Below are 22105 nucleotides of genomic sequence, written 5' to 3'. Positions count from 1 at the left end.
ACAGTGAGAGCTAGATACAGAAAAGGACAGGAGAGGAGGAGAGGAAGAGAGGAAAAGAAAGAACGACAGACAGGATGCTTCCCTTCAAGCTGTCTTGGGAAACAGCAATGTAACAACCAACTAGGCACAAAAAAAGCACACGTCGCCTCCTCAGATCAAACCATCTCAAAAACACTAAACCTTATCACTGTTGCCGCAAATTGACTGGAAGCTTGGACTGCAAACTCCTTCAGACTGCTGAGGAGAGACAAGTACCTCAGGATGATATTCTCTCTCCTGTTCAAAGACAATTTCTCGACCTTTTGAAGAATTCTGAGCTCTTGTTGGGAAATTGGATGGAGTGCTTGGGGCAGACTCCATTCTGCTAGATTTCATCTCCAGCCTTGGCTATACTCAAAGTATAACTGAACCCTATCGTGGGAAATGCACTAGAGGGAACACTTGAAAGAGATGTGCGGTCAGATGACAAAAAAGAAAAAGAAAATAAATATCAAAGGGCCAAGCAAGTGACGACCTGAGTCACTTGGGATCACGAGCACATCAAATGGAAAAACAGAAGTGAGAGCAGGTGATGGAAACTCAAAAGAGAGAGAGATAGATAAGATAGAAAGACAGATAGATAGATAGATAGAGAGATAGATACTGTAGATATATATATATATAGAGAGAGAGATAGAGATAGAGATAGAGATAGAGAGAGAGAGAGAGAGAGAGAGAGAGATCCGTGAGGAGGCATAGACTCTCAGCGGGGTCTGTCGAGAGATGTGTAGGAGGACGACGATCCAATCACACGTCACCCTGAACCCAGTAGTCTGAGTAAGCAGTGAGTCGACATTGCTGAGCAGGGATGGATGAATGGATGATTTCACCAAGGGACTATCACAATCAACAGGGAAGAGGAGGGGGAATGGGACAGGAAACAGAAACTAATTTTGTCTTTTATTTCATTATTTTTAATCTAATTCGGTCAAATTTCGCATGCCACTGTTATTACAGCATAGTAGCCTTAATCCCCAATTGGCAAGTTAGATAATAAATCAAAGTATAATGGTTTCATGAGGATAAATGCTTTCTGCAGCAGCTGAGTATTTTTTTTTACTAAAGGATGAATTGGAAGCAATATGTGACGTCGGGACGGGTGGCACTTTTGTGCAAAGGAAGGCATGCCATGAAACGTTTGGGCACTGCTGTGCAAAGGAATGAACAGGGGAGTCAAATAACAAACGAGAGGAATACAAGCCTCCATCAAGAAAATGGTCACGTCGACAGACTGAGTTGCCAATGCGGTGTCTCCTTGACACAGTGAAGCTTAGAGCTGTTTCCCCCACACATCTAAGTTCTGACAGACTTAGAGTGCCCCCTACTGCCCACAGAGCTGCACTGAATGAATCTGCTGATATCCAGAGATGGCCTGAACACATGAACATGTGGACCTACGCACTCCTGTACAGACACAGACGCACACGCACATACACGCACACACGCACACACGCACACACGCACACAGACACACACACGTCATACTTGCTTAGATTCGGAAAACGGACTTGTAAAGAACATAGTAATCTGAATATAGACTCAACCGCTATATCTTGTGCCTGTGTCCCAAATTCCACAGTACTTACCAGCTCTTCAGAGGACAGCCTCGACTGACTTGGACTATACGAACCACTCAAACATGAACGCTAATCAAGACCATTTAAGTGTATTCATGTATTTGGTTTACCATTTTCATTGATGGTAATAGTTTGCCCAGATATCCAAAAGCAGGCAAAGGGGTTGACAATCATGGCTTGTGAGGGGGCAACATGATATGACCAGAGGGTTAGAGAGCTCCACGCGATCTCCTGCCCAACATATGACCACATGGGTGACTGACAGGGACCAAACACAGCGACTGACGACACAGACTTCACAAAGACACACTGAAGGACGGAACGGGACGGCACAACCCAACCCACCCACGGCGCCACTCGGTTGGGATCCTGCACAGGGAGCTGAGGAGGGGAGGATGGGAGAGCATGGGGGCCATGAGGGAGCACACAAGGTACAATCTCTACAGGAGTGTCTGATCACACACACACATACGCACGCACACACACGCGCGCACACGCACGCACACGCACGCACGCACACACGCACACACGCACACACGCACACACGCACACACGCACACACGCACACACGCACACACGCACACACGCACACACGCACACACACACACACACACACACACACACACACACACACACACACACACACACAGGGCCGATGCAACTGAGCAGGTATGGGAGGATCAGAGCTAGAGCAGGATGCTACAGCACGCAGCCAGAGCCAGGCTGAGAGGGACCAGTAGGGGGCGATGTTTAGGGGGAATCCAGTTCTGATTTGTCTGGGTTGTATGCATATCTATATGTCTGCATGTTGCGTGTGAGTGTGTGTGTGTGCGTGTGTGTGTGTGTGTGTGTATGTGTGTCTGTGTGTCTGTGTGTTATACCATGCTATGGATCCCTCCACCTCCATCACACATGTCATACTGATTATGGGGATTTTCTTGAGAAAAAATAAACACCCAACACAATACTGTATTCTATTCTCATGTTTAAGGCTTGTTTTGAAGAACCCTAAAATGCCTCAAAACAAGAAGACGACAAAATGATCAGAATACAGTAAAGTGCTATTCATGTTAATGTTATACTCTTTTATTCTTGGACAACAAACACCACCACTTGTGAGTGAACCATGTGACCCAGGTGTAACCCAGGAGAGATGTGAGGCTGAGGGGAACCATGCCGCCCTGTGTGACTGAGTTAGTGACAGTATCCCAAATGGACCCACTCACACACCCTGGTAGGTGTAGGAATGAGTGCTGTGTGTATGATTGGATTGGGTGCAAAAATGGCTGACATACACCTGTCTATGTGTGTTTGTCTGCATGGAAGTGAAAGTGTGGGGCGTGTGTGTGTGTGTGTGTGTGTGTGAACTGGAGGGGTTAGAAAGGAACAGTAGTACAGCATGTTAGAGACTGGGAGAGGGGCTGAGGCTTTAGCAGTGTTGGGGGAAATCAGGAGGGGGAGGGGGGGGCGAGTTAGCGGTTAGTTGGTTTGGAAGCGACAGGCTTGAAATACATACCGCCCAGATGCAAGTCCAGGATCTCACTGTAATTAGAATCGCCCCAATAGTCTACAACAGGGATATATTAGAGACGTGTTATAATTCAAACGCACACACACACACACGCAGCTCACTGACACAATGAGCAGACTTTTAAAAACACACACATGCTTGTGTTTGTAATTACACAAACACTGACACTCAACCAAAACCCACAATCACACACACACACACACACACACACACACACACACACAAACTTGCCACAACAAGTTACACATATACTCCAGTAGACACTGCACATAGAGATTATGTACTGCAATGAGAGAATGGGGACATAGATTTGTTGCAGTTCCTCTTGGAGTGTGTACTCAGGAGTATGTGCATGCAAGTGTGTCTCTGTGTGTGTGTGTGTGTGTGTGTGTGTGTCTGTGTGTGTGTGTGTGTGTGTGTGTGGAAGAAAAGCATCAGGGTGTGTAGCAAGCTAGAATAGGAAGCATCAGAACTAGAGGGGAATACCTACACCAAGCAGTAATTACAGATGTACTGTCTACCAATTCTGGTGGGACACATGGCTAATTGTGTGTTGTCAACAATCAAGCAGATTGAGGGAGGTTCTGTTTAGATAGCAGATCCAGTGTACAGAAGTTTTGTATCCTCAGTGTGCGAGTGTATGAGTAGTGTATGAGTGTATGAGTGTGCGCGTGTGCGTGTGTGTGCGTGTGTGTGTGTGTCAACTGAGGTACCTGTGAGAAGGCACACCCAATATGTCAATGCACAAATCTATGTTGACAAACAAACATACACTCTCTCATACATACACACATACACACACTCACGCTCGCTCACTCTCTCTCTCACGCACACACACGCATACGCGCGCACACACACACACACACACACACACACACACACACACACACACACACACACACACACACACACACACACACACACACACACACACACACACACACACACACACACACACACACACACACACACACACACACACACACACACACACACACACACACACACACACACTCTCTGTCTCTGTAAGACTGAAGTGCATGCAGCGGAGACGTTAAGTAAAAGCGGCGTAGACGATGGTCAGGGTCCCAGGCGGTAGCTGACTCTGACGCGGCTCCGGCCCCACTCTGGCCCTGATCCGGCGGGAACACGGGCCAGCTCCGGGCCAACCCCGGGGCCAGCAGTGCTCCAGAGTCAGCCACCACCCGGGGATGGACATAAGAGCTGTGGCTCCACACACACATACACACGCACACACAAGAGTGACGTGTATGCTGTGAGGTCACACCCCAAACATCTACGGCAGGACTGCAGACAGTAAAAATACCTGATCTTCGCTTATGCTGTTTGGGATAAACATTAGAGCTCTTATAGACTCCTTAAGTAAAAGAGAGAGACAGATAGATAGAGAGAGAGATAGATAGAGAGAGAGAGAGAGAGAGAGAGAGAGAAAGAGGGAAGGAGTTAAAGAGGGCATTTTGTTCTACATGAGAGCTGGTGCCAGTCACAGGAGAGATGGCAAGGCTACGGGACGGTGGGTTGGTAACAGCTCGGTGGGATGGGTCAAACCGGTGCTGGGTTGGTAATAGCTCGGTGGGATGGGTCAAACCGGTGCTGGGTTGGTAATAGCTCAGTGGGATGGGTCAAACCGTTGCTTGGTTGGTAATAGATCGGTGGGATGGGTCAAACCGGTGCTGGGTTGGTAATAGCTCGGTGGGATGGGTCAAACCAGTGCTGGGTTGGTAATAGCTCGGTGGAATGGGTCAAACTGGTACCGGGTTGGTACTGTAATAGCTCGGTGGAATGGGTCAAACTGCTACCGGTTTGGGCTTTTGCTGTTATTGCCTCTTGGACACTCTCTCCATAATAATGTTCTGATGAAGTGGGCTGTCCCCGAGTGTCATGATGGGTATGAAAGGGTCACTGTGTGCATGCTTGTTATCTTAAGAACTAGGCTACCACCCTTCAGCAGTAAGGCTTCACCAATCTCTCTCTTAAACCTGCGAAAATCAATGTCCATTGACTTCTCTTCCATGGATTTCCAAATCTCGCATCCCGTACTGCATCTAAATGTGCACCCTTCATTATGGTCACTGCAGCCAATGCAAACTGCATACAGCACCATGTATCGATTCCATGGTGCTGACTTTCAGTGTCATGGGGTGCAGATGATTTGATTGGCTACTTCTGATCTACACACTGTTGCTCATTAATATTGATGAGGAGATGATGGGAGTGACAAAATCATACTTTATCATCTAGGTAATAATGATGATAATAATAATAATAATAATAATAATAATAATAAATGTAATTTAGAAAATTGCCTTTCAAGGTACCCAATGGCACTGCACAATGAGATACAGGCATAATGTAATTTATGGGCATTTCTGTAAGGATTTCGCTGCCTAGCCATCTGAGGGGAAACAAAACCCACCCGGTCTGTGACAGTCCCTTGTCTTGCACATCAGCATGTCCAACAGAGCAGTAACAGCCATTTTTTCTCAAGTCAATACAGAACAGATTAGCATTAAGCTTTGTATCTTTAGAAAATCAGTCATGTTTTTGAATGGTCGTGCATCATTCCCTCAGTTTGCCTTGAGATGGGAGAAATACGGATTTCAATGTTGGACAATCATCATTTTACATCATTGAAAGCAGGAAGTCCTATTCATGGGCTTTGTTGAAATCCGTATTTCTCCCATCTCAAGGCAAACTGAGGGAATGATGCACGACCATTCAAAAACATGACTGGTTTTCTAAAGATACAAAGCTTAATGCTAATCGGTGAAGTGTCCCTTTAAGGGCAAGTTGAGAAAAAAGATGTGTGATAAGACGTGTGACATAAGCTGATGTTCATCGCAGTTGCTTTCTGTTCTTAGTGAGAGTAGCAGAAAATGACCAGTAATTATACTTCAAGTCAATATGTGCAGTGAATAGTTAAAACAACATATTGACTTCTAATGAAATGCTGACATATGCACTACCTATATGCACTGCAATGTATGCAAAATGTATGCATTTCAACAGCATTCTACCAGACGGGGAACACATGGTCCCGTGTTCATGCATAGCTCCTCCTTATCATAACCTGGCAAGTCCTTCTGTGTCTTCTGAGTCACATTGAAATGGTAGGAGTGTGAAGAGAATGCAAGTAAAGATATTCCCAAATCCTCCACATACTTATCTCTTCCTCTCTGAGCTAAACCCAAGAGACTTAAATACACAAAGACTGGTACAAAGCTTTACGCCACCATTCAACAGCTACTTTTCTTTCCATTTTATAACCCTGTTGCTAAAAAAAACAGCAGTTAAATCCACAATGTCTGTGTAATCCTGATATATATGCTATAGTTGATGGCACACAGGGCTTGCATGAGAACAGGAGTCAGACTTGAAAAGGAGGCGAGGGAGATGAGGAAGGAGGAAAGTACCTGCTTCCCCTCGCAGGGCCTTCTCCACGGCCACCCCCCTTTCTTCCAGCTGCCGCTGTTTTTCTTCCACCTGCTCCAGCTGACGCTGGATGATCTGCAGAGGGGGGAAAAACAGGCAGGAAGACAAAAGAGGAAGAGATATGAAGATGGGGTGAGTTGAAAGTACAAACACACACACACACACACACACACACACACACACACACACACACACACACACACACACACACACACACACACACACACACACACACACACACACACACACACACACACACACACACACAAATAGAGAAAGACACAAAGGTTTCAGTGAACTACTGTGTCTTTCTCTAGACCATCTAACTTCTGTCAGTGGAAGTTTTCAAACTCTCATAAACTTTGGCTTTCTTTGAAGATCATAGTATGAAACTCCACAGTGGTGAAGGGCCAATGGACTTCTTACTAGGTCAATAAGTATACTTGGACGATTGGGGATAATTGAGGTGATCATAACAGAAGGGTTGGTAACATGTGCCAACATGTGTAACAGGAAGCCTACATATTAGTAAAACCAGCAGGGTAAATGAATAGATCCAGATCAGAGTGAGGTAGTATGTGGCTAGTCATGAAATATGTATCTGCTGGGCACAAAAAAAGATAAACCACACAGCAGATAAATATTTCTGTAAGATCGTCAGCGCCAGGAGTGATGTGGCCTACTAGATAATTCATCTAGAGGATACTCGTAACCTGCTCTGTTTCTTTGCATACACATGGCAAACCACATGTGGTTATATTTTATGAGAGCAGGGAGTGATGGGACTGCTCACCTCAGGTAACCTGATGATCTATAACATTGAACTTTCTACAACTTTCTTTTTTTCTTTTTTTCTCTTTTTTTTAAAAAAAAAAAGTATATTTTTGGGGCTTTTTGTCTTTATTCGTATAGGACAGTAGAGAAAGACAGGAAGCCAGTGGGAGAGAGAGAGAGATGGGGTGGGATCGGGAAATGACCGCAGGTTGGACTCGAATCAGGGTCCCCGTGGGCACTGTACGAGCACTGTAGTCTATTGCGCCACAGCGCCCCCCCTAACTTAATTTTTTTACATGGACTCTGTGTAGCTATCTATAATAGTTTTCTTAAGGAGTGACAATCCATGCACCTGCAAATCCATGAAATCAATGAATTCCATGAATTCCAGAACATTCTAGAATGACCGGGGCACTTACCTGGGCCCTGTGGAGCCTCTTGAGCTCTTCCTGTTTGGCCTGCCTGCGGGCAGCCTTCTGGACACGCCGCGTAAGTTTGGCGTTCAGCTCCTCTTCTGTGTACGTCTTCTACAAAAGGACGGAGAGAGTAAGGCGTCCATCACACAATCCATCTCAGAGACATAGATAAACCAGCAAGGAACGCAGGAAAAGCAAGGAATCCCCATATACTGTAGGTCACTTCAGTAAAGGAAAGCCACAGAAGAAGCCTGATACAGTATACATATTCTGCTGAGATCTAGCGAACTCACACACATACTATACTCATAGTACTGTATATAGTAACAAATTCGACTTCAAACTGGTCTCTCAGTGAAATAGGAGCCCTTCACTTCTGACAGGATGGCCCTTTATGGAATAGACTGACCTCTCTAGCCGATCCCTCAAGAGATGTCACCTTTATGTGCAAAGAGCATGCTACTGTAGGTTGACCGCTTCATTAAGAAATACAACAGTATTACACTACATCAAGTCTCACTGGAGTTCCTGATGGCACAGATTGGCAGAACCCTGATTTGCAAAGAGGCTACAATAATGGCTAAAATAATTAAAAGGATGAAATAGCAGTTATAATACACATCTTTGTGAGAGACTTGTTTGCTGAAAGAGGACACAGAGAGAGAGAGAGAGCAAAGACAAAGTGAGAAAATAAAGAATGAAAGAGGAGATTATCAATTTCAAAGGCCGCTGAACTCCGCAGACTCAAATATGGACCAAGAGCAAAGTCTGTGATCATGTGACCAAGACAGGAACAGTAGCTGCTCAGAAATGGGGAACAGCCATGTTGGAAAAGAGTCAGGTGACAAAACATGAGCTCAAAGTGGAATCAGGTTTGACCTCCAGCAGATAGGGGGCGCTGTGGCGAAGACTTGTCATGCGTCTGCAGAAGTGGTTAGTTTAAACAATAAAAGGCAAAAGATGTTGACCAGTTGAACAGAACAGACGAAAGGGGCGAGTGGTGATGATTCAAAGCATGCGCAAAATGAATGAACCAATGGGAGATGCACACACTACCTTGGTGGCGTAAGATCTCTTGAACGCCAATGCATGAGGAACATAAACAGACTTGGGGAGACAAAAAACAAACAAAAACAAAAAAACAAAAACAAAAACAATGGAGAACAAACACAAAACAAATGGTATGATTAAAATGGGTTAATGAGTTAAAATCAAACCACACACCAACACATGAATTAACAGTCAAATCACACTTAACCCATGCTAAAGTTAAACCCACCCCGTCCCCATAGCCCCAATGATGAGACCCATTCAAAGCATGCTAACGGACACAAAAGATGACACAAAAATGACTGAACATCACTATCTCACACAATTATAGCCTCCCACATTTAAGACTGGACCAAACATCAGATCTATATGGTCATAATGCATAGCCATAGTGCGCAGAATTTATCTTATGGTACTAAGGTTTTAATATCTACTGACCGTTATGGTAAATCTCATTTCTGTCATTATCAATCTTTCCCCAACAATTTCAAACAGACTGAATACAGACAGCTACTTCACAACGAACAACTAGCCTAACACACAGCGAAACACAGCTATACTCTAATGGCATCTGTGACAGAGAGTCTAACACAAATTCATCAGACTGCACATGGTCACAAAAACTCCTCTAGCTATTTCAACCTTCAGGGCCAGATGTGCATGGTGCTGGAGCATCTCCCGCTCAGATAGTGCCAACACGGGCACTTTTCCAAACCAAATGGCAATCCAATCATCACTGACCCAAATCGCCTGACATTTTACTCATTGTCGACGTATTGTGATGCCAATAACACATCATCATTCATCAATTTGGAATCTATTAGCTTGGCGTAATGGTATTAAACGTGCTACAGCAGATGTATAGATTGCCCAACAATAGAATTTTCATCTTCAACATATTTTATTAGAAGTGACTGTTTTCTGGTCATTATTAAAAGATGTACACCAAGACAGCACCTATGCTACTCAGAGGTACATCTAGACACAGATGCAGTGGTGTTTGGCAACCTGCAGCAAAACAAAAACTTCTAAAAAATGTGCTGTAGACGACAATAAGATTGTAAAACAATCAATGCATCTTGATAATATTAGAGTAACAATCTCGCAACCTACTGTACTTCTTTTCTTATTTAGCTACATTTGACAATCTGTGGATAGTTCACAAATGACCAATTTTGGTTTGAAATTCCTACCGAATCAAACATAAACAATGTGTATAGAATACTCCAGCACCATGTAACCGTAGTGATGATCCTGGCCACTGTTGCCTACATACAAACTGGTGCCAGAGCACACGGGCACAAGGTGGTGGGGAGCGAAGCTTTTGGATGCCAAACGCAAGATTTTAACCCCAAATGCTGAGAATGAGACTCAAGTGCTATATAACTATTCTGTTCTGAGCCCTAGACAGGGAACTCTTGCTTCCGATAGTCACAGTTTTTTTTTCTTTTTGTTTGTTGTTTTTTGTTTTGTTTTGTTTTTTAATAAAAGAGTTAAGAGCCATGACATGCAGTGTGGCACACAGTTTTATACCGACAAAACTGGAGTCAGACCAGTCAGATAAACAGAAGTCAGGCAATAAAAAAGGCCCGGTATTTAGGGCACATTTTGATCTGAGGATTAAATGAGGAAGTTTGACTGAACTCCATCTCCGCTGCTTGAGTCCCATTTCTGCTGCATTTTGTGCTTCTGTTAAAAGTCCAAAAGCTGTCGTCCCTCACGGCCGTGCAAAACCGAAATACCTCGTCCTCATTTCCTCTCTCCAGCTCTGGGATGATCTCCCTGTCTCTTCCTCTCTGCTTAATAACTCTCGCCTTCTCTCTCTCTTTTGCCCTCTTTCTCTCCTTCATTCTTTCCTTCTCCCTCAACCTCTCTTTCTCCTTCTCTCTCTCCTCCTTCTCCTTCACACCATCTTTTTTGAGGTCAGACACAAGGTCAAATATGTCCATGTGGTGCTAAAAAGTGCAAAGTATATGGAATCAGTTTTAAATACATGAGGTAAATTAAATTATTAATAGTGAAAACGCAACAAATTACTTAATTATCAGCCAGAAAAAAACATTTTATCAGGTAAAAAAAAAGGCAGAAAGACGAATCCGTTACGATAACAGTGATAGAACTTACGTCTGCCTTAGACTTCTGGGACGAACGCTCCAGAATATCATCGCATGAGATATCAGAGTCTTCTGAGAAACTCAAGTTCTTCCTCAACTTCAAGTCCGCTGCAGAAAAAATGAACAAACGGTCTTATTTTCTGCAATTCCTACATTTTCCTCTGAATGATCTACCTGTAACAATCTAAAGGAAAGGCTGAAGTAGAGATTGTAAAAGAAGAAAGGTATGAGAAATTGAAGGCCAAATTGAGAGCACACTGAGGAAGGCGCAAGGCCGAAACACGTCTGTGCAATAAACACGTTTGTGTGAAGTGCGGCCTTTTCATTCTTTGATGATATAGTACGTATACGTTTGGCTAAGCACTCTAACACCGTGTCCTAACTGCAAGCGACACGACCGAATGCGTGCGACAAAATCAATTCCATCCCTGTATTTTCAATTGGAATGTCCTGACTGAATGCGATGCGACCGAACGCGACAAGTTGCTTTGCTACGCGACTTCTTCAACCCTGTTTTGTCGCGCTGTCTGTTTCTATTTTAGTCGCGTCGCGTCGCCTTGACATTAACTTCTTCACGATGTAACAAAGGTTCATTAAAGAATGTTAACGGATACAATGTGGACACAAACTATCCGACAGTCGCACAGTCGCTTACAATTAGGACACGGTGTTAATAAGAAAACTAAGTGAAGCCTGCTCCTACCACAGAAATCTGTGAACTGAGCACAGGTAGGGAGAAGCTTCTCACCTGCTGACCGCTCCAGCGCGGGGCCCTTCTTCTTGCTGGAGTCCGTGGTGGTGCTGCTGGACGAGGGCGTGCTGGGGCAGGACTTGTCCTCCTTCTTCTTCTTGTCCTTCTTGTAGCCCGAGAAGACGGCCTTCCAGAGGGACTTGTGTTTGGGCGGCGTGTCCTCGGAGCCCGAGCCCCGGCCCTCGCCCTTGGACTTCTTCTCCTTCTTGTTCTTGCGCGGCGAGAAGAGCGACGAGCGCTTCTTGCTCTTGCTGCCCGCCGAGCTCTCGGATGACGCCACCGAGCTGTCCTGGCTGCGGCCCGCCGCCGGCCCAGGCGTGGTGAAGACGCGCTCGGGCAGCGTCTCCGCCTGCTTCTTGGACTCGAGCGACTTGACGGCGGTCATCTTGGGCGAGCTGGAGCGCTTCTTCTTGTGCTTGCCCGTGGTCTCGGACACGGTCCAGGCCACCTTGGCCACGGCGCCCTTGACCGTGTCGGACTCCTTCATCTTGGTCAGCTGCTTGGTCATGGCCTCCTTCACCGCCTCGGGCTCCTTCATCTTGCTCAGCTGCTTGGCCATGGCGTCCTTCAGCACCTGGCTCTTGACCGACTTCTCCCGGGCCCTCATGCGCTCCTCGGCGATCTCCTTGGCCTCGGGCGAGATGTGGGTGGGGGTCTTGACCGCCGAGCCCGGCCGGCCGGCCGCCAGGGTGCTGGGGATGTTGGGCTTGCCGTTCTCCATGGCCAGCACCAAGTGGAGCGGCGGCCGGCTGGCCCCGCCGGCGCTGTCCTTCTTGCTAGTCGGCGGCGTGAAGAAGCGCTCGTTGGCGCTGGTCTCGGGCGTCCGGTCGTCGTACGTGTCCTCCACGTCGTCGGCGAAGGGGATCTCCTCCACGCTCTCGGCGAAGGACTTGCGCGCCTCCTCGCGCCGGGGCTTGACGTCGCGCCGCATGACCACGCACGAGCCCACCGGGCCGGTCCTGGGCGCCGGAACGGGCGTGGTGGTCGCGGCCGTGGGCACCGAACTGGACCGGTCCCTGGGGGTGGAGCACGACACCGGAGGCGGAGGAGGAGGAGGAGTTGGGGAGCTGGTTCTGGCATCCGGCTGGCGTCTGGCCTTCTCCGGGCCCGGTGCTTTCGTCTCCATCGCCAGCGGCGGTGTAATGTCGTCCCAGGCCAGCTGGTGGCGCTGGTGCCTGAGCGTGGCGGGCTCCTCGTCAGGCGGCGGTGGCGGCGGCGGGCTGGAGGGCGGCGTGAGCAGCGTGGAGTCGGAGGCGCAGGAGACGCTCACGCTGACGCTGTTGTCGCTGGTGGCCGTGCCGCTGCCGTTGAGCCCCAGCCCCGAGCTGCTGCTGGCCTCGCGCCGCTCCGACGGCGAGCGGCTGTTCTTGGGCTCGGCCGGCGAGATCAGCTGGCCCTCCAGGGTGATGTTGATGCGCCGGATGACCGAGCGACCGCCACCGCCGCCGTTGAGGAGGCCGGGACGCAGCTGGTCGTCCAGCGCCGGGGTCAGCTCGGGGGTGCGAGGCTTGGGGGTCGGCGGGGAGGGCGCGGGGGAGGGAGAGAAGGACGTGGTGTCGAAGCCCGGGGAGCGGACCGACAGGGTCTCGTTGCTGACCGACGCGCTGCTCTTCTGCTCCACGGAGCGCGTGCGGTCCAGGGGGGTCAGGCCCAGGCTCTTGCGGATCTCGGCGCTCTTCTGCCAGAACTCCTCGATGATGTCCTTCTTGCCCGGCGTGCCCTCCATGGAGTCGTCCGGCTCGCCGAGGGGGGGCGTGAGAGGAGCGGCCGGGGGGGTCAGCGGAGCCGGCTTGGACGCCGGGGTGGAGGTGGCGGCGGGGAAGGGCTGGGTGCGGACCGGAGAGGACGAGGAGAGCGGCGAGGAAGGCTCCTGGCAGGGAAGAGTCTGCGCGCAGATGGGAGACAGTGGATTGGCCGACGGAGTGCAAGCGCAGGACTGGGATTGGGCGGCGGGGGGTTTGGGGGAGGGAGTCTCGGGGAGAGGGAGGGGTTGCGAGCGGATGGGAGAGGCGGGGACCGGAAGAGGGGCGGGCGAGACGACGGCAGCAGGCGAAGGTACCGCAGGCGAGACCAGAACAGGCGACGTAACTTCCGGCGAGACGGTAGCGAGATACGCAATCACGGGCGAGACAGAGTCCGCAGGTGAGGCGGGCGTGGTGGTGGCCGCAGCAGCTGCGCTGACCGCTGAGAGGATCGTAGAGAAGACCGGACCCTGTGGCTGGGGCGGCGGCGACTGCACTGGAGTGGGCAGTTTGTCGGTGTCTGGATGGAAGAGCTCCGGGAAGAAGCGGGTGCCAGGCGACATCACAAACACGGGCACCGGCGAGGACTTACTGTGGGCCTGCAAACACAAAGCACACAACAATACGATTTAAAAAGCCGGCTGGAGAGAGACAAAGGTCAAAGGTCACAAATCAGAGGCCCACCTGACGTACCTCCCCTAACTCAGGCTCAGGGGCTTTTGGTATTGGCGAGAGCACAACATCCACAACCAGCTGCTTTGGACTCTCCGATGTTTGACCTATGGAAAAAAACATCAAGTGAGGACATTTCTGGTGATAAGGAGTAGCTGACCATGATATAAACTGATATTGGTTGATGTTGTCTGTATAGTATGCATCCTAGTATACTGTAGGATTTTCTAGAATGGCTTTGGACACGGTCAAGTTAAGCATAAAATCACATAATAATCACACAATGCTTACAAGCGCTGACACACACACACACACACAAACACACACACACACACGCACACACACCCTTACCTAGGCTGGAGACTCTGCCCAGGCTCTCCGGTCGGCCAGGATCCTCAGGCATCTCCTCCTGGTCAGGCGTCTGATGCAGACGAGCCTCGGCCTCTGCGTCTGATGGGATGTCATCTGCACAGACAGACACACACACACACATACACACACACACACACACACATTCACCTTTACTTTTTAAACCATTTAACATACACACAAACACACAAACAAACAAGTGCATAACCATCCACACAGAGACTCAAACGCAAACACACACAGACATACACACACGCACGCACGCACGCACGCACGCACGCACGCACACACACACCCAGCACATCAGCATAAAAAAGCTCACCGTAATCCAGCTCCGTTCCAGGCTCAATGTGGAGGCTCCCTGCCTCCGCCTCTGGGTCCTCCTCCTCCCCACAAGTCTCTGAGGTCACAGGAAATGACACAGTGAGAAACAGGAAGCAGGAACTAGGAAGACCCTGACTGACTTTTCTCAAACCTCTCAGTAACTAACTTAGTGACTTGATATCAATTTATGAAGGGAATATTATGCAACATGTTTGACATCTATACCTAAATGCCTATGCACGGCAATGCAAGCTGCACACATCTATGGACTAAAGTGAATTAACTCAACTGTGTGATAGTGAACATAGTATAAGTGATGCCAACATATTTATGCAGAGCACAAGACACAGTGAATAGCAAACAACATGTTAGTGAAATAATGTTGCATTGTTATACAAACAAAGAGAAAAACAATGAGTACATGGCAACAGGCAAACAACGGGGAGGAGCAGACACATGGCATTAGTGGTTAGAGACATGCAGTTGTCCATATTCACACACGGTAAAATGGACTTGACTTGGGTTGGCTTTGGGGAAGCAGCACCTGTTAATGAACTCTCTACCCAAACAGACTCGTCCTTACAGCATTACCCAACCACCCTCTCCCCACGTGGCTCACGTCCAGGAGGGGGAAGCCAAAGGACAGGTGGGAGGGCAAAAAACAAGCATCCCCCAACATGTGTGTAAAACATCCCAGTAAACCTGAATAACATGAGGTTGTGCAGACACATGTTTCTCTTAATCTCTGAGAAACATTCCCAATTCACAGAAAATCAGTTCTTCATAACGTAACAGACTTGTCTGTTCTTCTGTTAAGTGCTCATGACATGCAGGCAGGCAGGCATGTGCAAGGGACCAAAAGCCGGCCCGTTATCTCGAAGCGGCCCCGCTATCTTATCTCTGACCCTGCCCAGTGAGCGGCCACTAAGACCAGGACAGGAGCGCTAACACTGCTGGCCCACGGATATGGATGCCAAGACTGTGATTACATTTGGTCATTTGGCAGACGCTGTCCAAAGCCACTTACATACGGCAATTATATTATATATAAAGGCAATGTTACATTATTGTTACATCATTGTTAAATCGTCACCCAAAGTAACTCAGGGTTAAGTGCCTTGCTCAAGGGCACAATTTCCTGGCTCCTGCATGCTAGCCCAGCTCCTTAACCACTACGCTACTACCACCCCTTTCCTTTCCTCCTCTGAAAGCTTGAGCAAGAGCCATGTCACCGTGATGAACTTACAGTAAAGGACGTAAGTAGGTAACACCTTTCTAGCTAACTACAAGATAGACACTGCACTACAGAGTACTACCAAAACACACATTCATGGTGAAATCGGGCAAATGCCTGACTAAAGTTAAGTTCACTGTTGCAGTGACATACAGTTGTGTGTGTTCATTTAGATGGATGTTTATTCTAATCTGACCTAAACATTTGAAAACACAGATTTTCTTTCATCTTATTTATGTAGGTCCCTTAAACTATCAACGAAACTAAATCAACTAAATAAGTCTAGCATCTGATGCTCATGAGTGTTCAGTGCTCTGGTGGGTCTCCATGCTCTGCTATAAAGGCTGATGCAAAGCAGCTTGTGAGGCATCATCATGCGTTGTCAGCCTAGCTTGAGTGTGTGTTTGTGTGTGTGTGTGTGTAGTTTAAGAGAGTGTGTGCTGAGAAACAGAGGCAACCATAGCATTGAGGCTGAATGGTGAAGATTGAAGATTTGAGGATGCAGATTTGTCCTGTGGTGCAGGAAGCATGCGTGGGTGAGTGATTGAGTGAGTGTGGGTGTGTGAAAGTGTGTGAGTGTGTGTGTGTGTGTGTTTAGGTTGAGAGAGAGTATCCATCGCACTGCTCTACCTCCTGACAGAGAGTCCAACCACGCTCTCACTGCCTCATGACGCGCAGACGTATGGGAGGGGGCTATACATACACACACACACACACACGCACACACACATATACACGCATACACACACACAAACACACACACAGAGTGGACACACAGCCACATGCACATACAGACATTCAGGCAAACGCGAAAACACAAAAGGGGGAGAGAATGGTGGTGAGAAACTAAATCAGACATACAAAGAAAAAAACAACACATGGATTAAACACATGGATTAAATCAAAACAAACTCAATTAAATCAAATTAAATTAGAAGGGAAACAACAGGGAGAGAACAAGAGAACGGGCTGGTAGAACCAAGGGGAACATCGGCAGAACAGCAGTCCAGTGTTACCCTGGCGACTGTCTCCAGGGTTGCGACCTATAACCCTGGAACAGCACCAGTGCATCAACAAACAACATCAACAGACATGACGGACCACAGGACACAATAAGAGGACAGCAAATGATTCAATAAAAATGCAACTTAGAAAGGTCAAAGATAAACAAGACACTTAACATCACACGCATAGAAACAAACAGAAAGCGTTGAAATGATTAGAAAGATGAAGGATGTGTAAGCAAATCCTATCTCACACACAGAGAGACTAACACACGTACATACTGTGCACACACTGCATTCACAGTCCCAGGGCAACACACTCATGTTACACACACACACACACACACACACTGTGAGGAAATCCTGGCTGGTCACCATCCTCGCCCTCACACACTCTCCCCTTCCGTGCGTGGCACACCTGTGGGTGTGTTACCTGTGGGCTGGGAAGGTAGGGAGGAAGTGGAGGGCCCCTCCTGACCACCCTCTAAGGGTGTGGGCGTCCGGCACAGCTCCTGGGGCACAGCCAGAGGGTCCATCGGCTGCAGCGCTTGCTGGAGGCGCAGGTTCCTGGCTGTGGGGTGGAGGAGGTGGTGGAGGAGGTGATGGAGGTGGTGGTGATGGAGGTGGTGGTGGAGGTGATGGGGGGCGCAGTGGATGTTTGTGCATAGTTGGAAGGACATGATTTGTTTTTGTAGGGGAATCGGTGGCAAGAATTTGTGGCGTTTTGAATTAAGTGAGATTTTTGAACGATCGTGATGTCAGAGGGTTGGTTGTATGCATGTGACATGAAGGACACACACACACACACACACACACACACACACACACACACACAGGAGTACCATAGGACAGCACAGACATAACACACAAAGAGATACAGAGTGAGAAAGAGAGAGAGAGAAAGAGAGAGAGAAAGAGAATGAGTACAGAGGAAAAGTCCCAACATCAGAAATGAGAACTACAGTATGATGGAAGTCTAAGCTCCAGGCATGCACGCTCTCCCTTTAAAGATGTACACTGCACACCCAGCAAGAGTCCAGAATGAGAGAGACACCACTGCTCAACTCGGATGAAAATGTTTCACACTTTGAACAAGCTGTGCTGGGGTTAGACAAAACTATTTCAAAAAGATCATTCAATTATTAGTATTAAAGTAAATAATAAAAAAAACATCAAAACATTAATTGTAAAACAAGTTTAAAATATTCAGAAGTAAATCTGGGCTCCCTTGTCCATGCAGAGTGTGCCCTCTAAATCCCAACAGAATACAATGCATGAAGTCAACCATGAATGTCGGTTCAAATAATGAAAATAAATTATTCGATAAATCGATACTGAAAGAAACATCACAGTCAGATAAACAAACCAAAGCATCCCGACACAGCCAAGAAGAACTGAGGGTGCTGGTAACTGAATCTGGCCTGGGAGTTAGGGTGATGATGTTCTGTAGTTAGTGTGTGGGGGGGGGGGGGAGTGAGTGGGGGGAACGGGTCAGGGAGGGGTCACTCGGGTCGTACCCACAGGCAGAGCTACCTTTGAAGGTACAAACATCCTCTTCATCAGCCAATGACTCCAGCCACAGGCCTGACTGCAGCTCTCTCTCCCAGGGGCAATACTCCCCCTCTAACATATCCACCCACCCATTCACACACACACACACACACACACATATACGCACATACACACACATGGTTGCACACACAGGTACACAGACAAGGTTGTCAAGACAAAACATAGAAAACAGACCAACAAAACAAGGCAGGGTGACACACAGAAAATGACACACAATACACAGCACGAATGCGCACGCAAACACACACACACACACACGCACACACACAGAGGAAGGTGGGCAGTGAACAGACAAGAGGGACAGACAAGGAGAGGAAAGGAGAGTGAGGAAAGAATGGAAGGATGATGAAGTCACACATGAAAACACACTAGAACTACAGCAGAAAGATAGCGAGAAAAAGATGAGGAGTTTTTAGACAATCCCTTAATGAACCACCCCGCTTTGAGACGGCCCCTCAATCAGCTCACCACTCCAGCATGGCTACAACTAGACCTGGAGCTGAGACTCTTATACCCAGCGTGAGCCAAGTCGGTTGCTCTCCCACTCAGAAGTTAATGTGCATTACAGCACAATTTTCATAAGCGAACTGTAATTAAATTAGCGCCATAATGACACAGGCTTAATGCCGTCCTCCAGATGTAACAGCTTAAGAGCTTAGAGTTCATAAAGTGTAATTGGTAAGAGTATCAACTGTGTGTGTGGGGGGGGTCTCTGGGGTTCAGGATCGCATCAAGTGGAGGAGACAGAGGAAAGGAAGGATGAGAGACAGATGATGTAGACACACACTGGGGTGTCCATTTAGGGGTCAGTGAATTCACCCTTTGTCCAGCTTAGCGCAGAAATACATAAGCTGTAGCCACAGACTTGTATTCCATTCTGCAGGGCTAACAAAGGCTGTGCCGAGAGATGACCACTGCAGGACGTCCGGACAAACTGCTGCAAGAACAAAAACACACACACACAACTCTTCCTGCCAGAGGGGAATCATAAAAAAAGTTGCTTTACCGTCGCTGGACTCGTCCTCTTCCTCGTCATCTTCTTCCTCCTCCTCCTCCTCATCCTCCTCTTCCTCTCCTCCCTCCATGTCGTCCTCCATCTCTCCGTCCTCCTGGACGTGGATGCGGGGCCCCAAGCCGTTCTGGGGGCCCTCGGCCGCCCCGTCGCCGTCGCTGTCGCCCTTCAGCTTGGCGTGGATCTCCACCGCCTCCTTCCAGGGGACTCCGCCCAGGTCGGACGGCCCCGGCCGGCGCTCTTCCTCCTCCTCGTCTTCGTCCTCCATGTCCGACTCGGAGCTGCTGCAGAGCCCACATAGGAAAAGACCGGCCTTCAGTATCCATATCACATCACCTGACGTCACCTTAACCGTTATTGTATAACCTGAGACGCCTTGTACACACTGTACATCATGATAACACACATTTAACATTTCTGCGCATTACACAACATGGCTGTTTGCCATTTCCCATATAAATGCAGCAATGTGCCAGTTTTAGCAGCGGTAGTCTCTCTATTAAGGCTGGGACATGTACCCACGTCTGTGTCCTGTGCATGCGGCACGTGGCGAGAACTGCATCATCAACACACATGTGGGGGGTTTCATGTGCTTCCCAACAATTGGGACCGCGTGTCAACGGCACAAATCTTTGTGTCGTGTGCAAATTTGCATAGAGGAGCAAAGTCTGTGACTTCTTCTCCAAACAAACATAAACCCTTCCAGCCAATCAGCATGTTTCTTCAGGTGCATGGGTGGAATGGGATGCCATTTGAATTGCCCGAGCAAAAACAGCCACCTGCAGCTTCACCAGAATCGCGAACTCTACCTTATGTCTTAAAGTCAGTATTTTGATCAATAGGTGCTTCTCAACATGCCTCCTCAATCCTCGATGCTCGATCCTCGAGGGGCGTTCCCACTGATCTATAACTAACACTGGACAGACTATCCCATTGTTGCCGCCCCATCATTCTTTATGAAGATCAGTGAGGATCGAGGCCAGAGGAGCGAGGGAGGACGTATAAAAGCCCAAATAAGAGGCACCCATGGTGTGTGCGCGAGTCTGACCTGGACCCCTCCTCCACGTCCGTGGCCTTGTCCAGCACGCTGCTGAGGTTGTGCTCGGCCAGCGTCTCCTCGGGCACCTCCTCCAGCTCCTCCTCGCGCTGGAGCGACAGCCGGTAGTTCTCCAGCTCGATGCGCTCCGGCGTGCCCCGCAGACGCTTGGCCATGCTGGGCTCCCCGACACCGTTCACCTCCGGCACTGTGGGGACGGGGGACGGGGGAACACCAGGGGGGGGGGGGGGGGGGGGACAGAAGGGGACAGAAAGAGCAGGAAAAAGACAGAAACAGAGAAAAAGAGAGATAGAGACAGAGACAGGGAATGAGAGAAAGAGAAGGAGAAAGAAAGAGAGGAAAGAGAAAGAGAAAGAGAGTGTGTGTGAGAGAGAGGGATTGAGACAGAGAGAGTGAGAGAGAGAGAGAGAGAGAGAAAGAGAGAGAGAGAGGAGACGGAGGGAGAACCAGAGACAGAGACAGAGGACACAGAACACTCAGCCTAAGAATACGCCATGTAGATGTAACAGTTGAACAGAACAAAAAAGAATGGTGATGTGACTGTCAAATTGTGTGAATCTGAACTGAATAAACTTTGTCCATCATACTCATGACTCATTAAAAGCAATTATATTGTAGGTCCCGTCCTGTCAATGCCCAAGGGGGTCAGTCTATGTACACACCAACATGGATTCCTTCAACAACAAAAAAGAAGTCTGAATGGTATTGCTATGGAAGCTCCAAAACTAGGAACTGGCCTAATACTAACAGATAGAGCATCAGTTTTAACCCTGCCAAAATCTACAGAACATGACTTCCATACACTACTGTATATTGAGCCATGAACTGGGATCTGAAGAGACAGTCCATCCCTAGTGCAGGTAGACAGACAAGCACACAGATTGTGATGTCTCTTTGTGATTTATTTTGGCATACACATATCCTACACTTATTCACAGATAGAGTGAATATATTAGCCTTACATTCATGTTGACACATTATATACATGACAGGACAGTCATAGATACCTTGCCTTTTTCCCATCCTAAGAAGCAACTCGGATCATAAATCTGACTGGAAACGCACATTTCTTAAGAATTTCATTAATTTAATTTAAATCGTGTGTATTTGTTTTGGATTGAAAAAGGCAGTGATGTGAGCTTGAACATGACAGGGAAAAAAATCAAACCAAATCGAATCAGTCAATGAGTCAATAAATGAGTTTCAGATTAGATCAATAGTGGAAACCTTTTGTTATTCCACTTTGAACTGCCACTATTTCAGACCATCATGCATGTTAACTCTGAAATAGAACAACTGAACTAACCCAGACCACTGTCCCTGTGCCTACCAGTTATCATCTAAAGTCACCAGACAATAATTATTATTGCACTTAAAAGTCATCTAACAATTCCTAACATTCCATAAGGCTTCC

At 47.9% G+C, this 22105-nt stretch overlaps 1 protein-coding gene across 1 annotated transcript in view; it reads right to left on the bottom strand.

Annotated features, from left to right (window-relative positions):
• The window catches only part of mical3a (microtubule associated monooxygenase, calponin and LIM domain containing 3a), a 61621-nt gene that overhangs the window by 7518 nt on the left and 31998 nt on the right, over nucleotides 1-22105 (bottom strand). Inside the window, exons 21-32 of the mRNA XM_062546498.1 lie at nucleotides 20683-20878; nucleotides 19629-19918; nucleotides 17484-17621; nucleotides 16677-16739; nucleotides 14811-14888; nucleotides 14471-14584; nucleotides 14132-14226; nucleotides 11703-14046; nucleotides 10965-11062; nucleotides 8847-8897; nucleotides 7794-7901; nucleotides 6582-6675 (exon numbers count right to left, since the gene is read on the bottom strand). Coding sequence (XP_062402482.1) covers nucleotides 6582-6675; nucleotides 7794-7901; nucleotides 8847-8897; nucleotides 10965-11062; nucleotides 11703-14046; nucleotides 14132-14226; nucleotides 14471-14584; nucleotides 14811-14888; nucleotides 16677-16739; nucleotides 17484-17621; nucleotides 19629-19918; nucleotides 20683-20878 — 3669 coding nt within the window. The remainder of the gene's footprint in view (nucleotides 1-6581; nucleotides 6676-7793; nucleotides 7902-8846; nucleotides 8898-10964; nucleotides 11063-11702; nucleotides 14047-14131; nucleotides 14227-14470; nucleotides 14585-14810; nucleotides 14889-16676; nucleotides 16740-17483; nucleotides 17622-19628; nucleotides 19919-20682; nucleotides 20879-22105) is intronic.

This window comes from Sardina pilchardus, chromosome 10 (genome assembly GCF_963854185.1).
Source record: "Sardina pilchardus chromosome 10, fSarPil1.1, whole genome shotgun sequence".
NCBI classification, from domain to species: Eukaryota; Metazoa; Chordata; class Actinopteri; order Clupeiformes; family Clupeidae; genus Sardina; species Sardina pilchardus.
The sequence above is the reverse complement of the archived record's forward strand: the minus strand, read 5'-3'. Positions and strand labels throughout refer to the sequence as shown.